This window comes from Cryptotermes secundus, unplaced genomic scaffold (genome assembly GCF_002891405.2).
Source record: "Cryptotermes secundus unplaced genomic scaffold, Csec_1.0 scaffold613, whole genome shotgun sequence".
Classification (NCBI taxonomy): domain Eukaryota; kingdom Metazoa; phylum Arthropoda; class Insecta; order Blattodea; family Kalotermitidae; genus Cryptotermes; species Cryptotermes secundus.
In genome coordinates, this window is record NW_019731226.1 from 254,718 (window position 1) to 275,854 (window position 21,137).

Genomic DNA, 21,137 nt, shown 5'->3' on the forward strand with positions numbered 1-21,137 from the left:
TTCACTAATAATATACATCACCAAATCAGTTGCAATCTATATTCCTTACAGAACGGACAAATACATTGTAAGATGAGGCACCAGGTGGTGCCTGTAAGCAAACAATAAAACTATATCAGCGACACCAAAATCAACAGTTAATCACATTAAACTTAATATCATTATTCTCACATCATTTTCAGATTAATGTCAAAACTATACTACATCTATAGCATTGGCCTCCAAGCAGTTTATTACATGTATACAAGTTTGAATATACAATTATGTCCGGGGGAATATAACAAAATTGCAACAAACTGACTTAATGATATAGTATATCACGTGAAGCGTTTTAACCTTATTTTATGTCATAACTTTCGTTTTCATAAGTTGTCCTTCATTGTACTTTTATACCATATATTTTATAATGTATTATCAAATGTCCAGCTTTACTATCGTAATTGCAGTTCTGTGGTGTGTGAATGTGGTAGTCATGTGTTTTGTTTGCCTGACGATGGCTTTAATAGCCGAAACATGTAGCCAAGCTAATTATAGCCTTGACCTGTATACTGTTGTGACGGACTCTAATAAAGAAATTGTATAATTACATGTTACCGTATTTTGAAGGTTACCCCACCACCTTTCTTTTTTTCATTAAACCAGTGAACGATGCATAGGTTAGCTGCCAACTGACCTTGTTTGGTCAGCTTGTGGTGCAATAAATGCTCGTTCAGAAATTGCACCAAGAAAAATGTAAAGGTATATCAAACATTGGTACTAACGAGTACAATGTGTTTATATTCACAGCACCACATTAAATAATCCAAATATTCCATCTTCCGACAAAAACTACTACAGTCACAATTCTAACGCTTCTACTACAGCATTTTATTTACTATGTCACGCTACCAACATTGTAAACAAAATCACTACCACCTTTGAAATATAGAAGTCTCGCTGAACAGTCAAAATGAGGTTAAAACATATTTTGTTTACATTATTTTTCAAAAGAAAAAATAATTCTGGGAGCCATCTACGAAACAAAATTCGCTAGTACTGGTAACATGTAAAACTGAAATGCATGTACCGATATTCCCTTCAATTTTTACTAAGAATAAGCTTCCCCTAATATCGTCACATTTTTAAATAATGGAAAATATTCGTTTCTGGAGAATTCTGGGAATCTTCTGCAGTGAAACTTCAAATTTAAGTACTTATGTGGCACATTTCCCTAAGTTCCCTCCTCAAAGCCAGCACTACTGTAAAATCAATAAATACATAACATCACAAACATGGAAGGACCAGTAATATTATACTAATCTTTACCCTCATATGTTTTCTGTTAAGCTTTAGATGGAATCTTGAGAAACCGATTTAGGAAGGCACCACTATTACTGCAGTCTGGCCACTTCGGCGGAGTACCTGAATTACTTAATTTTAATTAAGGTGGCAAAGTTTTATGATCATTTACAATTAGCGGCAGTACTGGTGGCCGACGTCCAGCTGCTGGATCTCGAACGATTTTTCTTCGACGACTGACAGCCTGTGAATGTAGAGGTAGCGTATTACTCCACCATCGTTGGACACTCCATGCCGCCGCTATACCCAAAATTGCAGGAATTAACAAAAACACTGACATAATCCTATTGTCATCTCCTACAACTTTGTCCCATGGGTTCATTTTGACAGTCCACTGGCATCACTTCACATCCACGTTGCTCCACGAATTAAATAAACAAAAGAATCACACACGTACACACACACACACACACAGACACACATGCAGCCACATGAACGTCAACAGTACCAACCTCAGCAACGTTAACAAAATGATGGAGTTGTCTGATGATCCCTACTGAATCTAAGCCGTGCCATAGCACAAGCAGTTAGTCGCTGCCTTTCCACCGCGGCGGCCCGGGTTCGATCCTGGATCTGATTACGTGGGATTTGTGATGGACAAATTGGCGCTGGGACAGGTTTTCTCAGACTACTTCAGTTTCCCCTGCCAATCTTCATTCCACTAATTGCTCCACAATCACCCTCACTGGTACAATAGGCCAGAAGTGGCCGCAGTATGAGGGACTTACTCCCACCCCACTAGCAATAAAAAAAAAGCTGGGCAACTCACACTTGATATGTATGCCAAGAAATCAAAAAGGCTCTTTATTTGATCAAATCCTTACGTGACTCAGCCTACCTGTATTAGGAAATTTTACCAAGCTTGAATCTATATTGAAATATGGTATTATTTGTGTGTGGGGTGGGGACTTAAAGCTGATAAGGACAATGAAGCTGTATTTCAAGTTCAGAAAAAATGTCTAAGAGTGATTGAAGGTGTTAATAATAGATTATCCTGTAAAAATATGTTTGGTGAATTTAAGATTTTAACTGTTACCTAGTTGGTTGAGGGACTATGCTACAAGCTGGAAGGTTGCTGGTTCAAATCCTGACGAGGTCACTGGATTTTTTCAGTTGACCTAATCCTTCCAGCCGCACTAGGCCGTGGGGTTTACTCAGCAGAAATGAGTACCAGAAATTAATTAAATAATTTTTCTGGGGAGTAAAGTGAGGCCGGTGTGTAAGGCTGACAACCTTACCGCCATCTTTGAGCCGATTGTCTAGATAGTGTGGGACCCTCAACGTCTCACACCCCTATGGGCCTTCGCGGCCTGGTACAGGGATAGCTTTACTTTTTTACTTTTATCTCATTATATATGTTTGAGATTTTGTGTTTTATAATAAATAATAAGATCAATACAACTCAGTATTCTGACTTTCACAGTTACAATACAATACTTAAACATAATTTGTATTAGTGTTAGAAACAGAAATGAATTTATAATGCAGAACAACTCTGTGAAGAACTGGGAAACCATTTTTGCAGTATGAATAAAAATTAAAAGAAAAAAACTGAAAATAGCATATAACTCTTTGTATAAAAATTTTCAAATCTTCCGTTATAATACGCGACACTATGTACTTTCCTGATACAAACAAAGTTAATTCCATCCATTTATCATAAAAATTGTGTTAGATACAGCATTTTTAAACACAATGCTTAAAACTGTTTTAGCGCCCTAACAGGAACGGACATTTAAAGGCAGAGTAGCAATGGGCATTTAAACGCGCCCAAGCAGCGGGCATTTAAATAAACTCCGGCCAGCTCAAGCTTACCACCATTTCAGAAGTCCGGTGTTTAAAGGTTAAAAATTGCAGTTGAATTTCAATCAGACACAACAAAACACAAGAGAAGTCATCTTTACATTAAATTACAATTAAGTCACATTCTGATAAATAGTAAGACATTTACCTACAGAGTGAAATGTATGCTGTAGTTGAAAAGATCTCAGTGATTTCTTGAAATACTATATTTTCGTCCAATATACCAATCTGAACTGGCAATTTAATTTAATACCTGTGTTCATTACAGTTTTCTTACATACAATGATGAACATGAGTAATGTTACAGCCTACAGCAGAAATGCGATGGTGGGGGGAGAATATATTATTTATTGCCATATTTCCTTATTAGTCCATCATTCCAAAATTCAACCTACAGATGATGAGAAAGCTTTCAAGAATTACGGAAAATTACTAGGCACTGCCAGGGGCTGGGGCCCTCTGAACTCTCGGTGAATGCTGGGCTTCGATGTAGCAATAGCATACGATGGGGTACCCAAAAGAAACCGAACTAATTTTTTTGTGCGCAGAGCTTTTGTAGCACCACGTTTTGCCGCTATGAGCGCATAGAGCTAACATTCCTGAGTCGATAAGCCGACTACCGTTGCTTCAGAAAGTAAGNCTTTTTTTTGTTTCCTCGAATGAAAAGAGACATGAAAGGAAAGCGTTTTGCTGATGTTGCTGAGGTGAAGGAAAAAATGACGGAGGCACTGTCAAGCATCTCAAAAGATGAATTTAGACAATGTTTTGAAAAATGGAATAAAAGACTAGACAAGTGTATTAGTGTAAGTGGAGAGTACTTTGAAGGGGATTGAAGGTTTGTGTTTAAAATTTGTATAAATAAGTTAAAAAAAAATTTGGTTTCTTTTGGGTACCCCCTCGTATAATCAGTCTGGAGTAAGAAGTATCTTAATTCAAAGCACCTATCAATCACAAAGATCATGTGATATATTGTACACATCACACTTCCCACGGTCGTCAGCATATTCAATTACTTTCAGACCAAAACTTGCTATGTCATATGAATATTTAGAACTGTTGAAATACAAAATATACCTTCGAAAAAGAACTGGAAGTACAGTACCAGAAACACCCAAATGCAAGGACACTTTAACAAACTACATGTTAGCTCAACTATCTGAACACTGCTGATAAATCTCAGGTTGGCAGCAGGAGAGCCCTGTGAATGCAGGGCTGTTCAACTAAATCTCTATGACTGAAAGTCTGATCAGACATCATGAATTAGTGACTTTGGTGAAGGTATTTTTTGTTGACATGACCTTCAATGTGAAGAGTACCACTTCCTGGGATGTGACACTGTGTGATCCATAGAAGTTTCATAGGAACATACTACATGGCGCAAAGAGCCAGCAAAGTGCTCTATTTGCTGCTTTGACAAATAAGATGGAGGTAGTTAGATCCTCCCAAACGTCAGTAAATCTTTACCAAACTATGTGACATCATGTCTCACAAGATAGCAATTTCACAGTCATAGCCATAAGAACCTCAAACGTGAAAAATGTATGAAACGTTCAGGGATTTATTTCTTTTTCATTTGACAACAAAAAATAGGGNTCTATGACTGAAAGTCTGATCAGACATCACGAATTAGTGACTTTGGTGAAGGTATTTTTTGTTGACATGACCTTCAATGTGAAGAGTACCACTTCCTGGGATGTGACACTGTGTGATCCATAGAAGTTTCATAGGAACATACTACATGGCGCAAAGAGCCAGCAAAGTGCTCTATTTGCTGCTTTGACAAATAAGATGGAGGTAGTTAGATCCTCCCAAATGTCAGTAAATCTTTACCAAACTATGTGACATCATGTCTCACAAGATAGCAATTTCACAGTCATAGCCATAAGAACCTCAAACGTGAAAAATGTATGAAACGTTCAGGGATTTATTTCTTTTTCATTTGACAACAAAAAATAGGGTGCATGACACATGTGACAATGTGAACTGAGTGAGTATGGCATATGGGTTGACATTTACAAAAGAAGTTCACACAGTGACTCATATATCTGGTATTGCCACTAAAAAAGAATTACTGTGACAAGTGTCCATTCTTCTATCAGTCAGTATATATGTGCCCCACAAACTTCTATGTGATGAGTCTTGCAAAGCGTCAACACAAAAGACTGGCAACAGGCTATGACAGACTTCAGATATATCAGTAATGGAAGCATACAAGGTAGATCCAATGTTCACGGAACCAAGTCAAGTATCCCGTTGACAATATCCATGGTTTGGTCATCAATCAAAACTATATCAAAGTGTTTCAAAAACTCTTCCAATCTGTCCTCCACCTGCAAGAAAATGCATCCACACATTACATGACATGGATAGTGTAAGTGTTAAGGATCTGATGGCAGTGACTATGAAAGATGAAATGATCTGTGAAGATCTACGATGTGATGACATGTAGTACAGTAAAAGTTTATCAACATTTCAGAGGAATGTGCTGCTACCATCTTTAGGGTCAAAGAGAAAGTCGAGCAAGCAGCAAGCCATACTTGCTAGCAGCTGCCCTGAAGANGAGTATGGCATATAAGTTGATGGGTCGACATTTACAAAAGAAGTTCACACAGTGACTCATATATCCGGTATTGCAACTAAAAAGAATTACTGTAACAAGTGTCCATTCTTCTATCAGTCAGTATATATGTGCCCCACAAACTTCTATGTGATGAGTCTTGCAAAGTGTCAACACAAAAGACTGGCAACAGGCTATGACAGACTTCAGATATATCAGTAATGGAAGCATACAAGGTAGATCCAATGTTTACGGAACCAAGTCAAGTATCCCGTTGACAATATCCATGGTTTGGTCATCAATCAAAACTATATCAAAGTGTTTCAAAAACTCTTCCAATCTGTCCTCCACCTGCAAGAAAATGCATCCACACATTACATGACATGGATAGTGTAAGTGTTAAGGATCTGATGGCAGTGACTATGAAAGATGAAATGATCTGTGAAGATCTACGATGTGATGACATGTAGTACAGTAAAAGTTTATCAACATTTCAGAGGAATGTGCTGCTACCATCTTTAGGGTCAAAGAGAAAGTCGAGCAAGCAGCAAGCCATACTTGCTAGCAGCTGCCCTGAAGACAGAGGCAGCACATTCCTCCAAAATACAGGTAAATATCTATGTGACGATGTGGCATCACATCCCGAAAGGTAGTTCTCTACACAGATACTGTGACTAACTCTCTAGTAACATTATGTCATGAAGAAAAAATAATCAGTATCCACAGATATTTCTCAGCCTTCCTTACGCGATCATACAGGAAGCCAATCTTCAGAACAGTCCCAGCATTCTGGACACCATCAGCCATACCAGCATCCCCCACTTCATCACCCAACAGCAGGACATTGTTCCGACCCGCCAGAATCTTTAACAAATAATGATATTTGATGAGCAGCCATTCAGTTGACACAATTAATGTGTAGAGAACTAAACTTGCATATATCTGCACAGTATGTGATTCTTGAGATAGTTTATGACCTTACTTCAATTACAGTGGTTATATCATATTTTATGGAAAGATGATTATGAACAATGATTAGGTAATGATTCAGTCCATCTGAAGGTTCTGTACCAAACTGCCCCTAACTTGTCAAGTGTTGCTTATAGAATGTTCGGGATTATCTGTACCAGAAAGGTAACCAGAAGCTGCAAAACATCAAAACACTCCAACTTAAAGATACTCAGTAAAATGTTAAGGAACATTGTCAGTGAACAGCATGTGTCAAAACAGTTAGGTAATGAAACATTAAAGAATGTCACAGGATACCCTGTACAAAAACTTACAAACAAATGTGCCTAACTTGTTCACTAAACTGTCTGATGTGCTCACTTGAAAGTAGTCAGACTTCTCAATAGCATGTTCATTCTTGTTGAATGAGTGGATGATGTCACCCTGGAATCCATTCACTTGGAGTCCATCGAACCGCAGGTAGTTGGAGATGATGTGGACATTGGAGAAAAGTACATTGTGGTACCTGAGGACAGCCGAGACAGAGTCCCCCAGACCTGCTGAGAATACCAGAACAGGAACTCCTGCTGCCTGCAGTGACTGTAACATTTTGTCAGTACCTTCTCTGGAAACAAAAAGAAAATAAGCCATCTTGGACATTAATACTGTGAACAGTTCTGTGACCACATTTCTGTTTAAAAATGTGTCCAGACAGGGATGACAAAGGGTCTGTACTGTGGAGAAACCTGTTTTTGATCAGGTTTATGGTTAGACCAGAACTCTAAAGGCATCACTCGCCTGAGAGAGAAAGAATTTCATGCCAAATCATAAAATGCTAACTGCACGTGACAGACTTCTACAGTACTATCCTTTTTAAATGGCAGAATGCTTCAGCCATGTGTTTCTGCTATACATCAGGCATGGCCACTACATGGTATCATTCTGGACAGGGTAAGGCAGTGTATTATACCATACTAGACCTCACCTTTGCTAGAACCACCACACAAGTATGCTGGCATATCTGCCACTACTTTCTACTTCTAACCTTCATCTGAGGGCAGTTTCAGGTAACCAGATATTGTTTCTAAGATCACAGCCTTGCTACAGTTCAAGTACGAGCTCTAAAAACCCAGAAGGGACATGATGATGGTAAGGTAGGTGGCAGCGGATCGAGTGAGTGGCACTGTTATTTCTCTCTCCCACACCTCACCAAGCAGAGTTTCAAAGGCCACATTAATACAGTATTCTGTTCTTTTGGTACAGGGGGAAGTTAGGATTGATGGAATCTGTTGCTATTACAATCCCCCTTGGACTACTGCATCATCCAGTTCTCTCTTTGCCAGTGTACAATCCATTTGCGTATGTATATGTATATACGCTCACACATACTCACAGAAAATCACACTACACTCTTTAACATCACATGCTACAAGCTCCTCATTATGCAGTTTTCTCCGACCTCCTACACTTTCATCCCCCTTCAGTCCAAACATTCTCCTCGGCACCCTGTTCTCCAATACCCCCAGTCTATGTTCCTCTTTGTCAGATACCAAGCTTCACACCCAGACAAAATTAGTTTTGTGTATTTTAATTTCTATGCTTTATACAGCAGATATAAAGAAAAAATGTGCTTAATTCAATGGTAGCATGCATTACATGATTTCAATCTGCCCTGAATCTCCTCATGAATCTAACTTTGATTCAGTACTGCCATTCCCAAGTATCTGACCTTTGCCTAACTTTCAAAGGCTCTATTAGTTAGCGTTATGTTGATTTTCCCCTGCAGTCTGGTGATGTGATGTAACCATACATTCACTTTATGCTGTGTTTACTTCTAGACCAACCTCCTTACTAATGTCAACTGGAGCTTCTGCGTCTTTCTTATGGTATTTATATTATCTTCCAGCACATTTACATTATCAGCATGGACCAGAAGCTGATGTGTCCCATTTAATTATTGTCTCAGCTGCTTCTCTTGCACCTTTTTAATAGCATATTATAAAGCCAAGTTGAAAAGCTATGGCTATAAAGCATCTCCTTGTTTTAGACCATTCTGGATAGGAAAAGTATCAGACAAATGTTTACCTATATGGACTTTACTATACATTTCATTTAAACATTTTAATCAGCCTAACTAGTTTCCTGGGTACCCCAAACTCAATGAGAATACTGTACAACATTCCCCTCCTAACTGAATCACTGACTTTCTGGAAGTATTTGAATATCTGATTGTAGCCCATATTTCCATTTTTCCACCAGTATCTGACAAATGCAAAAAAAATCTGGTTGGTAGCTGATCTATTACATCAAAAACAGCATTGATGTTCCACAGTAATTTCATCTACATACTAACTTAATGTTGACAGGATAATGTATAAAATTTTGCATGAAGTTGGTCACAGTGATATCCCACACCAATTACTACAGTCAGTTTTATCACCCTTCTTATACATTGTACAATAATAGACCCCTTGTACTGGTAAGAAAATTCTTCCTTATTCCAAAGAGAATTAGTGAGTTCATTGATGTTAGAACATTACGCTTCACCTCCTGCTTGAATTAGCTCTGCTGGAATTCCATCAATACCTGGAGTTTCATATTTTCTCAGCTTTGAAATTGCAATTTCAACCTCAAAAGGACCAGGCTGAAGTACCAATGGCTCAGCTGTACGTATTTCTATCTGCCTAACATCACTAAACTTATGTATGGTCAACAGCTTAGAGAATTCTTCCACTTATTCAAAATTTGTGGGAATGTGCAGGCAGATCACCATTCTTGTCCTTTACTAAGGGAGTTCTAGGCTGGTAACCCTTCTTACATTCATTTATTCCTTGATATATTCCTCTAATGTTCTTCTTCTTAATGTGTGTTGCAAGTTCACTAATTCTGTGTTTCATATATTCCCTCTTTTTGTTCCTGAAATGCCTGTTAGCTTCATGCCTTACAGTGTTCAGATTATCCTCATTTATTTTGATTGGATCTACAACCACTGAAATTTGGCTTCTTTCCATTCGTCTGAGAGTTCTGAACATCCTTCATCAAACCATGGTTTCTTCAATTCATACCTTTGACTCTCTTTGACTGAAATTTTGATATTCTGTCTTAAAGTTTCCCATGCTCCACTTATATCCACAGAATCAGGGTCAGAAAGTTCCAAACTGCAAGCAAAATTAAATAGTATGATTTATAATTATTAATTTTGAGCCTTTTCTCACTTCTAGAAATTGCATCATTTGTCCAAGCTTGATGTAATGTGCACTCAGTATTCAGCAAATAATCTTCCGTTGTCGATTAAGAAAGCAGGCAAATACTTTCTTAATTCGTAAATGCTGCTGTAAGAGTAACACACGTCAGCCATGAATGCGTAAAGTTTCACTATTTTGTTGGCCATAAGGTGTATTATCCTTCATTCCTTCACATTCTAACTGGCTTCAAGAAAACACCAATGAATTTGCCCATCTCTACCCTACAACTGATTCAACTGCAAGGGCATTAAATATTGGAGTCTAGAGCATCGTATGCTTTCTTCATATTCAAAGGGTCCCAGGTTCATATATCAACCTGGAGAGAGGCAATCTTGACTGAGGGCTTTAATGATTTCCATCACTGCCACAAGAGAAGTGCCATGACAGATCCTTTCACAATCTTTCCAAATCATTGCTCACTAATCATCCTAACATTTGGTGTTACAGTCTGAGGTATCTACAGCATCAATAAATAATAAATAATCTGGAGCACTTACTTGGTCTAGACAGATAGCATACAGTTAGGAGAATTTATACAAAGGTACCTGAGTTCTGCACCCTCTCTCCTGATAACCTCCTCCAGCTCCTCTGTTTGGAAGTCGAAGCCACGAAGCAGCTTTTGTGCCTGCTGGTACCAATCTACCATGTGCTTAGCTTTCTCTTCCCGGCTGATATTTGGGTCAATTTCGATAGGCCGGTAGTGTTGGAACAGTGCTGCATCCTGTTCCTTGTAGCCACTCGGTAGTTGCCTGCACTGGCTGAAGATACCTGAAACATTATAAGACAATGGGTATTGTCATGTTACTTAAAAACAGAGCACAGATCACAATCCATTCCTCCTCCACTCCTGGGAGTATCCCCACAGTACATAATGGAGTACAATAAAAATTCTGTGACTGCTTTACTGCAACCATCCCAAAGTATTCAACCTTTCTGAGTAGTGGACTTGCTCTCAATTAACCCTTTGGCGCGGTCATTTAAATTCCGCGGCCGCGTCTCCNTAAGCACCACACCATGAACACATATGGGGCAATGGAGGTATAGCTTCACCATTCTTGACCTTGGCACTGGATGATGGTGAATGGTCAGCTTTATGAACTGGCTGCTTTACCTCTGCGGAAAGAGCTTCTGCTGCCCATCAGACAGGAGGCTGGGTGGGACCCAAAGCTGGTCTGGATGTCCCTGCCAGAAATCAAACTCTGGCCAACCAGCCTCTAGCCTTATGCTATACCAACTGAGCTATTCTGGCCCCATGTAGTAGTCATGGTCTCTTATAATTTCAGTTTCTCACATAGCCAGGTCTTTACCCTACCAGCCCACTTTAATAAAAAAAAAGTTAAACAAATATGGGAAGACAAACAGAAGAAAAACTGTACTAAAATTGCTAATTGCATATTTTCATACATAGCTGTCATCTAGTATAGTGAATTTTGTGAAACAGGCCACCTGCAATAACTGGTTGAATGTTTACAGAAACAGTGAAATCATATTAATTTACTCATTAACTTTTATCATCTGCAAAAAGGGGATTTTAAATCTCCTGGTATACCTAGACCCTGACTGGCATGACAGACATGTTCTTGAGAAATTTCACATAAGGTGAAATCATGTTAATAGGACATAAATTTCCCTTAATGAATAATGTTTTGCAATGGGGAGATCATGGAGAAACGAATTAAACTGGAAAACTAATCACATTAGTCAAAAACCAGCCCCGCTCTAAGAATTGTGTTAAACCACATTCATGTTGGCAGAACTTGTATTAGTTGGGGGTGTGCTGTGGGCTAGGGCCAGATCTTAACTCAGAGGTAACAGTAATGAAAAAATGGAACATTTAGCTGCTGGACTATGCACCATGCTGCAATGTGATACACAGCCATAAAGATTATAGAGAACTTGTTGAAGATGCTGTTGATTCTTAGTATTTACTGACACTGTCTAACTGCAGAGGTTACACAGTGCTGGATAAGACAGAAACATGATTTTTAATGGTAAGTGGGTAAACATTTCGATCACAATTTAAAGGGATTATCATAATGATGGAGAGGAAATCCTCTTAAACCCTCAGCCATTTAAGTTGTCATCTGATCAAAATGAAACTGGGTACTTCTTTAACAGGAGTCTGGAGAACTGTAATCATACCATCCTTCTTGATTTGAAGATGTGAAATCAACAGAACAAGCTTGAGACAAAAGTTCAGTTGTCAGTTCTGTGAACTTTTTAGAATCACAACAAGCAGTGAAGTTCTTGACCAGTCAAATAACTACCAAATGAAGGAGACCGAGCATGATCAAAATTGTCCTTTCATTACACTCTGATTGCTGATCGCTGACTGCTGTCACAGTAATACTTTTTTTATTTACCCACCCCTTACTGGCACAACTGTGAGGCAACAACTTGGCTAATGATCTGTCTACGTACAGAAACTAGACAACGTTGGTTTCCCATTCACTCTGATTGCTGATCGCTGACTGCTGTCACAGTAATACTTTTTTTATTTACCCACCCCTTACTGGCACAACTCTGAGGCAACAACTTGGCTAACGATCTGTCTACGTACAGAAACTAGACAACGTTGGTTTCCCATTCACGTGCTGCTTCGTGAGGGTCCTGTCAAAGTCTGAGATCATCTGAAAAAAGGAGAAGACCATGTTAGTTTGACTAAAAAGTTCTGCCATCTCATTTACGAATAGAACAGATTATGTGATCTGTGATTCTCAAATTTTTAAGAAATGGAAAACGTTTTAAAATAATTATGTCTACAACACACAGTCTACATTATCACTATACCATTAAACATAAATGCTGATAAATAATAATATGAGTTTAATAAAGTTAGAGTGATGCTTTGCTATAAACTGGTGCGAAAGAAACATCACTAAAACAATCAGTTAGGTTCCATTTAAGTGCAGGGTTTAAATTTGATTTCTCTGTAAATTATTCAATAACACTTTTAGCATTGAGACTATACAGCAGGCATGTCAAACTCAACTTGTACAGAGGGCCACCTCAGCCCTATAAATAATAGTCCAGGGCCGCACTTCAAAATAGAAATATACATTAGAATTTGATACAAGGAAATTTAATTCCATTTATTATTTAGGAATAATTTCAATATAATTACCTAAAGTGGAACACTATTTTGCCCACAAATCAAACATGTAATTTTACCTTCTATTTCACAACAGGAATAAGCAATTTCCCATTTTTCTTGAAATACACAGTGCTCACTTTCAATAGTTCTTTTTTTGCTATTGGTTTTTTTTTAAAGTGACATTGCCCTTTAAAAGTTACTGTACATATACAAGAAAACTCGTAGTTGATAATTTAATGTTTAATTATAACCTTTATACGTTCATCACAATGTAACATCAGCACCTGTTGCTGTGTGAAAATTAACTGAATGACAATGTACAAGAGACTACCAGACTAGTAGGAAGGTGTATCTTGTCTCAATGGTCATAACAGTGAAAGTTTGCTAGCAGCCCATTAGACATTGGCTGGGGGTTGCACACTAGTTTTTAAAGTAGAAATCCCTTGCACTTGTCTGTCAGTTGCCATCCTCCTTGCATTCTTACTATGCCTCAAAAGTGATTCTTGGAAATATGTGAGGTGGTGAGACTGTGCGGATTTTAGTGCATTAACCTTCTGGAATAACAATAGTTTGTCCTTCACGAACTTTACAAACCATTAGTTGGATAAACCCTTCTGCAATTCTCAGAATCACTTTTCCTGCAGCCTGCTAATTTATGTCTGTGTGAGACTTCTTGTCTTCTGGGCTGTTGGAAAATTGCCTTTACAAAAAATATTTCTACTAAAATTTTAATATTGATTTTAATATCAATTAGCTCTAAAAGTTGAAGGGCCGCACTTTGTGGCTATGGGGGCCGCATGTTTGACATGGCTGCTATACAGCATCACATTGCAGGAACACAAACAGGGAACTGAAGAGGATTTGGAAGGAAGTGGTGGTGGCTTGAACGAGGTACCATCCTGACATTTCCCTGGAGAGACTTAAGAAAATCATGAAAGGCCTCAGACAAGAGAGCTGGTAACCTGGCCAATATCTGAACCAAGAACCTCCCCAATTCAAGTCTAGACTGATTTCTTAACTACTCTGAGGGAACAGAAAGAAGTCTCATGGAATGACCCCTCCATGCTGCCCTCCAGCTGCCACCCTTCCTCCTTCACATTTCCCAGATGTCTAGCCATTCTACCGACAGGAATGCTGGGTGATACAGCTGAGAGGAATATACAGCAGCATATAACAACAGGCAGCAACGGCTATGCCTTGGGCTTCATTGGTGCCAGCTCCCATGAGGCTTCTTTCCATGGCCACATAGGCTTCTTTCCATGGCCACATTATACTTCAGTTAAGTTGTCCTGCTCTGCCAACCTGCAGTTTTTCCTTGCCTCCACGGACCAGACTGTTGACCATGTCCTCCACACGAGACCTATCGCGAATCCGCACCGAATCCGACAGTAATACCTGAACCTGCAATCCACAGTACATTAAGTCAGCAAAATGCCATAGTGCCTTGTCCTGAATTCCCAAAATTTCATGAATACAAGGCAATATTGAGCAGACAGGAAATGATGTACATTAATTTTAAGACACTATGTTAATACACCCTTTGACGAACTGATGAAAACACAAAAACTTCAATAGGGACAGTTTGTCTTGTGGCCAAGATTTGAACCAGAGTCCTCAATACAAGGAAATTTAAAGTTACATGTAAATGTGAAAAAAGAGTTATAAAAATCACAAATTTAGAACATGACAATATGCGAATCTGAATTGTGTGATTAAATTAAATAAAATGAACTACATAAATTTGGAGACTATACCACAAAAACCTTCAACTAAGCAGATTCAGGCCTACATAAATTAAAGTTTAAGTCAACTAAAATTAACCACAAGGTCAGACTTGCATAAAAAGGTTGACATTGCAACTATATGACCCTATACTCACTATGTAATTCTGCTTTACAGAAAACACTGGACTGATACTTACATCTTCAAGTTTCACAACTTTCCCCATAGTTAGCTCCTTCATTTTGTTTATAAGTTCCTCACGAAATGCCTGAAGACTGAAAATCAAGAATAGGCTATTAGTAATTCATTCTATACATCAGTAAACATGATACAGCCATAAATATTGTATTTTAGCACCATATTGTGCATGAGAAATCTCTGTTTTATTCCATCACCAGAATAGGAAATACAAACACACTACATATTCATCATTTTTTACAACATGTTTTGGATCATTTAGCCATCACCAGGCATTTGACTACATTTACCTGTATTTGTCTGTTAGTATTCCTATATTGGCCAGTGTTTACATATTGGAATACTGGTTTTTTAGTAATATGTAATGCCATTATATACAAACAGGCATATCACCTTTAAGAATAAATATTAATTGTTAAAATGTAAAGCATTAAAATTAAAATTTAATGTATATAAAATGTTTTCTTACATTTTCTCTGGATGTAGTAGTACATACTACATCAACACAAGACCAGGAAGAACACCAAGAAATACATCCAAAGAAGAGACAAATTTACACACTACTACTACATCCAGACAAAACATAAGAAAGCCTTTTCTACATGTCCAATTTTAATTTTAATTATTTACATTTTAACAATTAATATATAATCATTAAGGTGACACACCTTTTTGTATATAATGGCATTACATATTACCAAAAAAAAAAGCATTCCAGTATGTAAACACTGGCCAATGTAGGAATACTAGCAGACAAATACAGGTGAATGTAAAAAGTCAAATACCTAATGATGGCTTATGAGCCAAAAAGTTTGTAAGAAGCGATGGAAGTATTGTGTCCACACTTCCTATTGTGGTGATGGAACAAAATTATGAAGATACAGCTATAAAATCTGTAATCATTAACAGTTGTACTTCTACTGCCTGAACATGCAAGAAGCAGAACACTCGATAACATGCATTAACATAACATGCATAACATCCATTAAATGAGATGGTATCAGGAATAAAATTTCGAACAAACTGCCAAATGCGTGTTAATATAAAATATTTCGTCTGTCCAAGTTTTTGTATATTATCATCAGTTGTTATGTCACTTCCGACATTGTTCAGAATGGTGTCAAATACCACAGGTATGACACAAGGACCTACTGCTACCTACATGCACCTTCTGTCTGTCTGATACTACACAACTTACCACTCATAGAAACCGATAGTAACTACACGTTTGTTCTCTATTTTAAGTATGCGACGTTTCGAAATATTACCATCCAAAATGCTAATTTGGCAGTTGCACAGATGAAAAGTTATGCGGTGTTTACATTAGCGTGGTGCTAAATCAGAATAACACCATGCGGTTGATTCAGCTTTATCAAAGTGAACCGTGTTTGTACGCCACAAATTCCGACGACTACAGAAATCGTGAATTGCGAACTGCAGCAATCAAACGTACTGTTGCTGCATTATCAGTTGAAGGCTTCGGTCCAATTGCTTCAAAATTTAAGAATTTAAGGAATTCTTATTCGAAAGAATTGAGGAAGATACAAGATAGTCAGAAATCTTCAGGGTTGTTTGATACAGGTTCATCCGAGTGTTCTTGATGGACCAATCGCTTCTCACTTAGCAATCCAGTTTTTAACCCACCACCTTCGTTTTCTTCGGAACTTTCCAAAATTTTAATTTTTTTCAGCAAGCAACAGCTCAATTTTTATTGCTTCAACAACAGTACCGCACATCTTCGTACAGCGACTGAAATGATCACGTGGAAACTCGACCCCAGGTGTGTAATACGTTTCAAACATTCCAGTGTTTACATTGCAAAATGACTTACATGCGTGTAGGAAAGGCGTGCGAATACGCCACCCCGAAGCGTGGTCACGGCTTTAAAAAACGGCACATTCTCACGCCTCAGGATTCCGCCGTAGTACCACGCTAATGTATTAATGTATTAGTGTGGAGGGCGTGGAGTGTCTAGCCCGGTCTAGCCAGCTAGCCAATAAGCATCGATCTCATCTCGGTTCTGGCATGCCTCGTATCGTTCGTATACTTCGTATCCGTTACTTCCGTTCTTCCCTCTCCGTCCTGCATCGAGAAAATGGCGACATGTAGAGTTCGTGTTATTGTGAGTAGTTTTCATTTTAGTGCTCCCCCGGTGTTCTGTAGAGTAAATAATTATGGGGAATCATGTTTGATATTTCATATAACCTAATACATGAGTTATGTCCTTTAAGTTTGCTGCAGCAGAAAAGTAATAAATATATTGAAGCTGATTTGTTTTGTATTTACTGGATTTGTCGAATGTTGTGTATTCATGTTTCAGGCAAGGGCTTTCTCAACTTCGTCTGTTCAGCAGCAGTTAGTAAAAGTAAGTTTATGTAAGTGTGGGGAGAGCATGTATTGACGGCCTGCAAAATTGTTAACCTAACTGATCGACCAAACACTGAGTGCTCGAGCCATGCACCCCGCCTCTTCGTTGAACGCACTCTTGAGCTTACCTTGGGACGATAACTTATTTTTTTAAGTCGCAATATTATTATTAATTCGTTTTATAATTGAGAAATACTTGTGAATTAACAAGTTATATTTGTGTGGGTACTTCAAATCGAATTGCACCAAGACGTTATGTCGGACATAAAGTAAGAAGCTTTAAATATCTGTTTAAAATTTTCATTTTAGCACATAGAAGCACTTAGATATTATAGCATATTCATTGCACATTTATTATATTTTTAGCCTCCTATTCAAGTGTTTGGACTTGAAGGACGATATGCTACTGCACTCTTTTCTGCTGCCAGCAAGCAGAAACAGCTAGATGCTGTAGAGAAAGAACTTGTTAAATTTAAGGTATGTTCTGTACTCTCACATTTATTGTTACCAAGAAAATTTGCGTGTCATAGTTCTTGTTGAACTTAATAGTTTGGTGAATGATTATTACTGTTTGTATTGGAATCAGATCCTGTGAACCTGTATTTGTTTATAAGCTTTCTGTCATAACTACAGAAATTACCCTTATGCAACAGTATCTAAAACTTAAATAATTGTAATATAAAATTTTGTAGAAAGTATTATTTTAGAAGATAAAAATTTACAGTTCCATGATTAACTTCATTGGGTTGATAACATAAAATTGAACCCACATTCATGGTTAGGATGGTCATGGTAGTAACTAAATATAATTTAGTTTAAAGACATAGATGCATGATCCTATTGTAAAGTTATGCCTTTAAGTATCATAGAGTGAGATCTGAGTTTATAAAAACATTCATACATATAGCAGGTTTTCTGAGAACTTATACAAAATCTTACTTCGAAAACTTGAAGGGAAGAGCCTACTTAAGATATCAAGATGGAGGTGATTAGAGTAGATCAGAAACTAAGATGTGAGGGTGTGGACATTTAAGCAGGATCATGTCAACTGATAGGGTCTTCCAAACGTGGTAATGAACCTTTCAGTTTGATTGGGGGGGGGGCATTTCTTGAGCAGCTGAGTGACTGTTGTCTGTTGGACAATGCACCATGGAGGTGTCTCATTATAAATTTAGAATTACATTAATCCTAGAATTAAATTTGTAGAAGTAAGAACAATTCTTTTATGTAATGTTTCTTTGCTGGTTCATCATTTTCACAACTTATGTTATACAGAGTACGCTAAAAACAGATGTGAAGCTGCGTGAATTTATTGAGAATCCCACATTGAAGCGCCAGCTGAAGGTTGAAGGCTTGAAACAAGTGGCTTCTAAATTCCCGTTGTCTTCTCAGTCTTCAAATCTTCTGGGCAAGTATATGTCTAAATTGCCTCAAGGTTTTCCTAAGCTTATTTGCTCAGACAGGCCGGCTCCATAATAGTGCATATTGCCTCATGTTTGCGAGGTATCAGGTTCACATCATGGTCAGGGACCCCCATCCCTCTAGACAAGTACCACAATAGGTTTAAATTTGACTGAAGTGTCTGATTATATGTGAATGCATACAAGATGTAATAAGAGTTATGCTTATATGTGAATGAATCTGCTTTGAGACATAACATTTCCTCAGTATTAGATGTAATGATTAACTACCATGGGCTTGTCCATTACAGTAGACCATGAATGCTGTCTACACCCTGTGCTGAAACCTTGCTCACAGTTATCAGGTCTCACATTGGCAGCAATTGAAATAATGTAGCATAATGATTTATGAAGTTTGGTTAATTGATGAAATATTCATTACAAGGTTAATTTAAATAACTGAAGTTCTCACACTCTGTAGTACTCCTGGCTGAGAATGGTCGCCTTAAGAGTTTGGATGGAATCATCAGTTCATTTCAGACCATAATGGCAGCCCATCGTGGTGAGGTCCCATGCGAAGTAACTACCGCTAAGGTTTGTGACTTCACAGTATGTAGTTAGCACTCTAGAAAACCCCATACACTTGTTAACATTATGTATGGTAAATATGAGTGCAAAATTATATTTTGTGATTACCAATGTGGTTGAGGTTATTTTCTACAATCACAATTTCACCTCACACACAAACACTAGTTCATTAACCTTTTTCCAGTCAGTGAATTGAAGAGGCAGTTTCTGCTTGGCTTGCTTTGATATGATGTGGTTGAAGCTTAGAAGTCAATTTGCTGTTTAAAGTAATTAAATAAATATGTTAATAGATGGCACAGCCATAAAAACATTTTATATTAATCTGTGGCTTGCTAGGGCACTGTAATTCTTTTGAGGTTACAGTAGTAGTTCATAATAGTAGTTGAAGTTACATAGCCCAGTGGCATTTAAATGGACCAGCAATTAAATTGGCCTAGAAATGGTTAAAAATGTATGTGGGGTTTGGAGAACTGTTTTGAAAGATGATAATGTTTCCTCAATCTAGTGCTGTGATTAAGAATGCGTGGAGTTGTATTTGAACTCCTCTGCATGTCTCCATTGTGTGGTGCTTAATTTACCTTTAACGTACAGACTTTTAAATGGCCCTAAGTCTTTAACATTGCAGACTTTCAGAAAAAACTGCATATTTTCTGTTCTATGCAACATAGAAATATGAACTAAAAAGAACCTGAAAGACAAAATTTTCTACATATACACAAAAGAGCAATTTTTACAAACAAAAATTAACTGTGATTATTTTGTCATGAGATGCAAACTGTAATCTTTATTATGTTATGAAATTCACGAGGACTTACCTGTAGTTATTTTTTCAACCTTGAGACTTGGTGATATTGTAAATATAATCACACTATATACAATAATATTTTGTTCAGGCTGTACATGAGTTTGAACTGCGTCACTTCACAGTTTACAATACACTCTGATGTGCGTGGCACTTCTCGAAACAGTCCACCTCACACAGAGCGACACCACCCTTTTTACAATAGAAGAGCATGCTCCTGCTTTTCTTATTTAGAGAAACACACGTCTTTGTTTCCCTTTGGTTGGCCAGTGTTGTGAATGTTTCACCTCCAGTCGACTCAGTTGGGCCCCAGATGCACTTTGCCTCCCCAAGAAACACCACTGACCATGATATTCACCTTGTGCGATTGAAGAATCATCTTGGGGGAGGGGGGTTTCCAGCTGAATCAAATAAATTATGTTGATTAACAAAGCGACACTCTCACCTTTTAGTAATACTCGCAAAAGAGTAATGAAAAGTAATTATAATACTAGTCTAAAAGAGTGCCAGTCCGACACTGATACTGAAAGTCACAGTGACATAGATGCCTTTTACTCACAAAGTAATATTGGCTCAGTGGGTTTATACATCTCCCGAGACCCAAAATAAAATGATATATATGGAAATATATGACAGTCTGACACTGACTTTGTAACTCATAAAGAAATATTAGACAATACATCACACTTCTTTGAAAGCTCTAGAACAGCCGTGTCAAACATGCGGCCCCAATAACCACAAAGTGTGGCCCTTCAACTTCTAGAGCTAATTGATATTAAAATTTTAGTAGAAATATTTTTTGAAAAGACAATTTTCCAACACACCAGAAGAAAAGAGGTCTCACGCAGACATAAATTAGCAGGCTGCAGGAAAAGTGATTCTGAGAATTGCAGAAGGGTTTGTCCAACTAATGGTTTATAAAGTTCGTGAAGGACAAACTATTGTATTTCAGAAGGTTAATGCACTAAAAGCTGCACAGTCTCACCACCACAAGTATTTCCAAGAATCCCTTTTGGAGGCATAGTAAGAATGCAAGGAGGATGGTAACTGACAGACAAGTGCAAGGGATTTCTAC

General features: G+C 37.8%; 3 protein-coding genes across 12 annotated transcripts in view; 1 reads left to right on the forward strand and 2 right to left on the reverse strand.

Annotated features, from left to right (window-relative positions):
- The window catches only part of LOC111866574 (transmembrane protein 39A), a 74,583-nt gene extending 72,833 nt beyond the window's left edge, over positions 1-1,750 (reverse strand). The window contains exons 1-2 of one of the 6 annotated variants that reach the window (XM_033752327.1): positions 1,617-1,704; positions 1,451-1,522 (exon numbers count right to left, since the gene is read on the reverse strand). Coding sequence is in view for 3 of the 6 variants with exons in the window: in XM_033752325.1 (XP_033608216.1) it covers positions 1,451-1,660 (210 nt within the window). In the remaining 3 variants the exon portion in view is untranslated. The other 5 variants (XM_033752325.1, XM_023855643.2, XM_023855644.2 and 2 more) reach the window with 5 other exon arrangements.
- Positions 1,751-5,707: 3,957 nt separating this feature from the next.
- LOC111866575 (7-methylguanosine phosphate-specific 5'-nucleotidase) lies at positions 5,708-16,384 on the reverse strand. 5 transcript variants are annotated; one of them, XM_023855647.1, is made up of 8 exons: positions 16,359-16,384; positions 14,907-14,982; positions 14,288-14,386; positions 12,452-12,521; positions 10,437-10,659; positions 7,028-7,271; positions 6,446-6,562; positions 5,708-6,049 (listed from the first exon to the last, which is right to left on the reverse strand). In XM_023855647.1, the coding sequence occupies exons 1-8, from the start codon at positions 16,367-16,369 to the stop codon at positions 5,948-5,950; spliced, it is 942 nt and encodes a 313-aa protein (XP_023711415.1). In that variant the 5' UTR covers positions 16,370-16,384; the 3' UTR covers positions 5,708-5,947. The 5 variants fall into 5 exon arrangements, with proteins under 5 accessions (XP_023711415.1, XP_033608219.1, XP_023711418.1 ...); XM_033752328.1 differs by lacking the exon at positions 16,359-16,384 and adding an exon at positions 16,104-16,320; XM_023855650.2 differs by lacking the exon at positions 16,359-16,384 and adding an exon at positions 15,930-16,052.
- A 578-nt stretch (positions 16,385-16,962) lies between these two features.
- Positions 16,963-21,137, forward strand: part of LOC111866576 (ATP synthase subunit O, mitochondrial) — an 8,317-nt gene continuing 4,142 nt past the window's right edge. Inside the window, exons 1-5 of the mRNA XM_023855652.2 lie at positions 16,963-17,027; positions 17,226-17,270; positions 17,639-17,749; positions 18,548-18,680; positions 19,154-19,266. Coding sequence (XP_023711420.1) covers positions 17,001-17,027; positions 17,226-17,270; positions 17,639-17,749; positions 18,548-18,680; positions 19,154-19,266 — 429 coding nt within the window. The 5' untranslated portion in view covers positions 16,963-17,000. The remainder of the gene's footprint in view (positions 17,028-17,225; positions 17,271-17,638; positions 17,750-18,547; positions 18,681-19,153; positions 19,267-21,137) is intronic.

Coding starts and splice junctions, on each gene's coding strand:
- LOC111866575 (XM_023855647.1), bottom strand. Junction 12,522..14,287: donor GAGGCAAGGAAAAACTGCAG/GTTGGCAGAGCA, acceptor TCCTTTTTTCAG/ATGATCTCAGACTTTGACAG. Junction 6,050..6,445: donor TTGGCTTCCTGTATGATCGC/GTAAGGAAGGCT, acceptor ATTTTCTTGCAG/GTGGAGGACAGATTGGAAGA.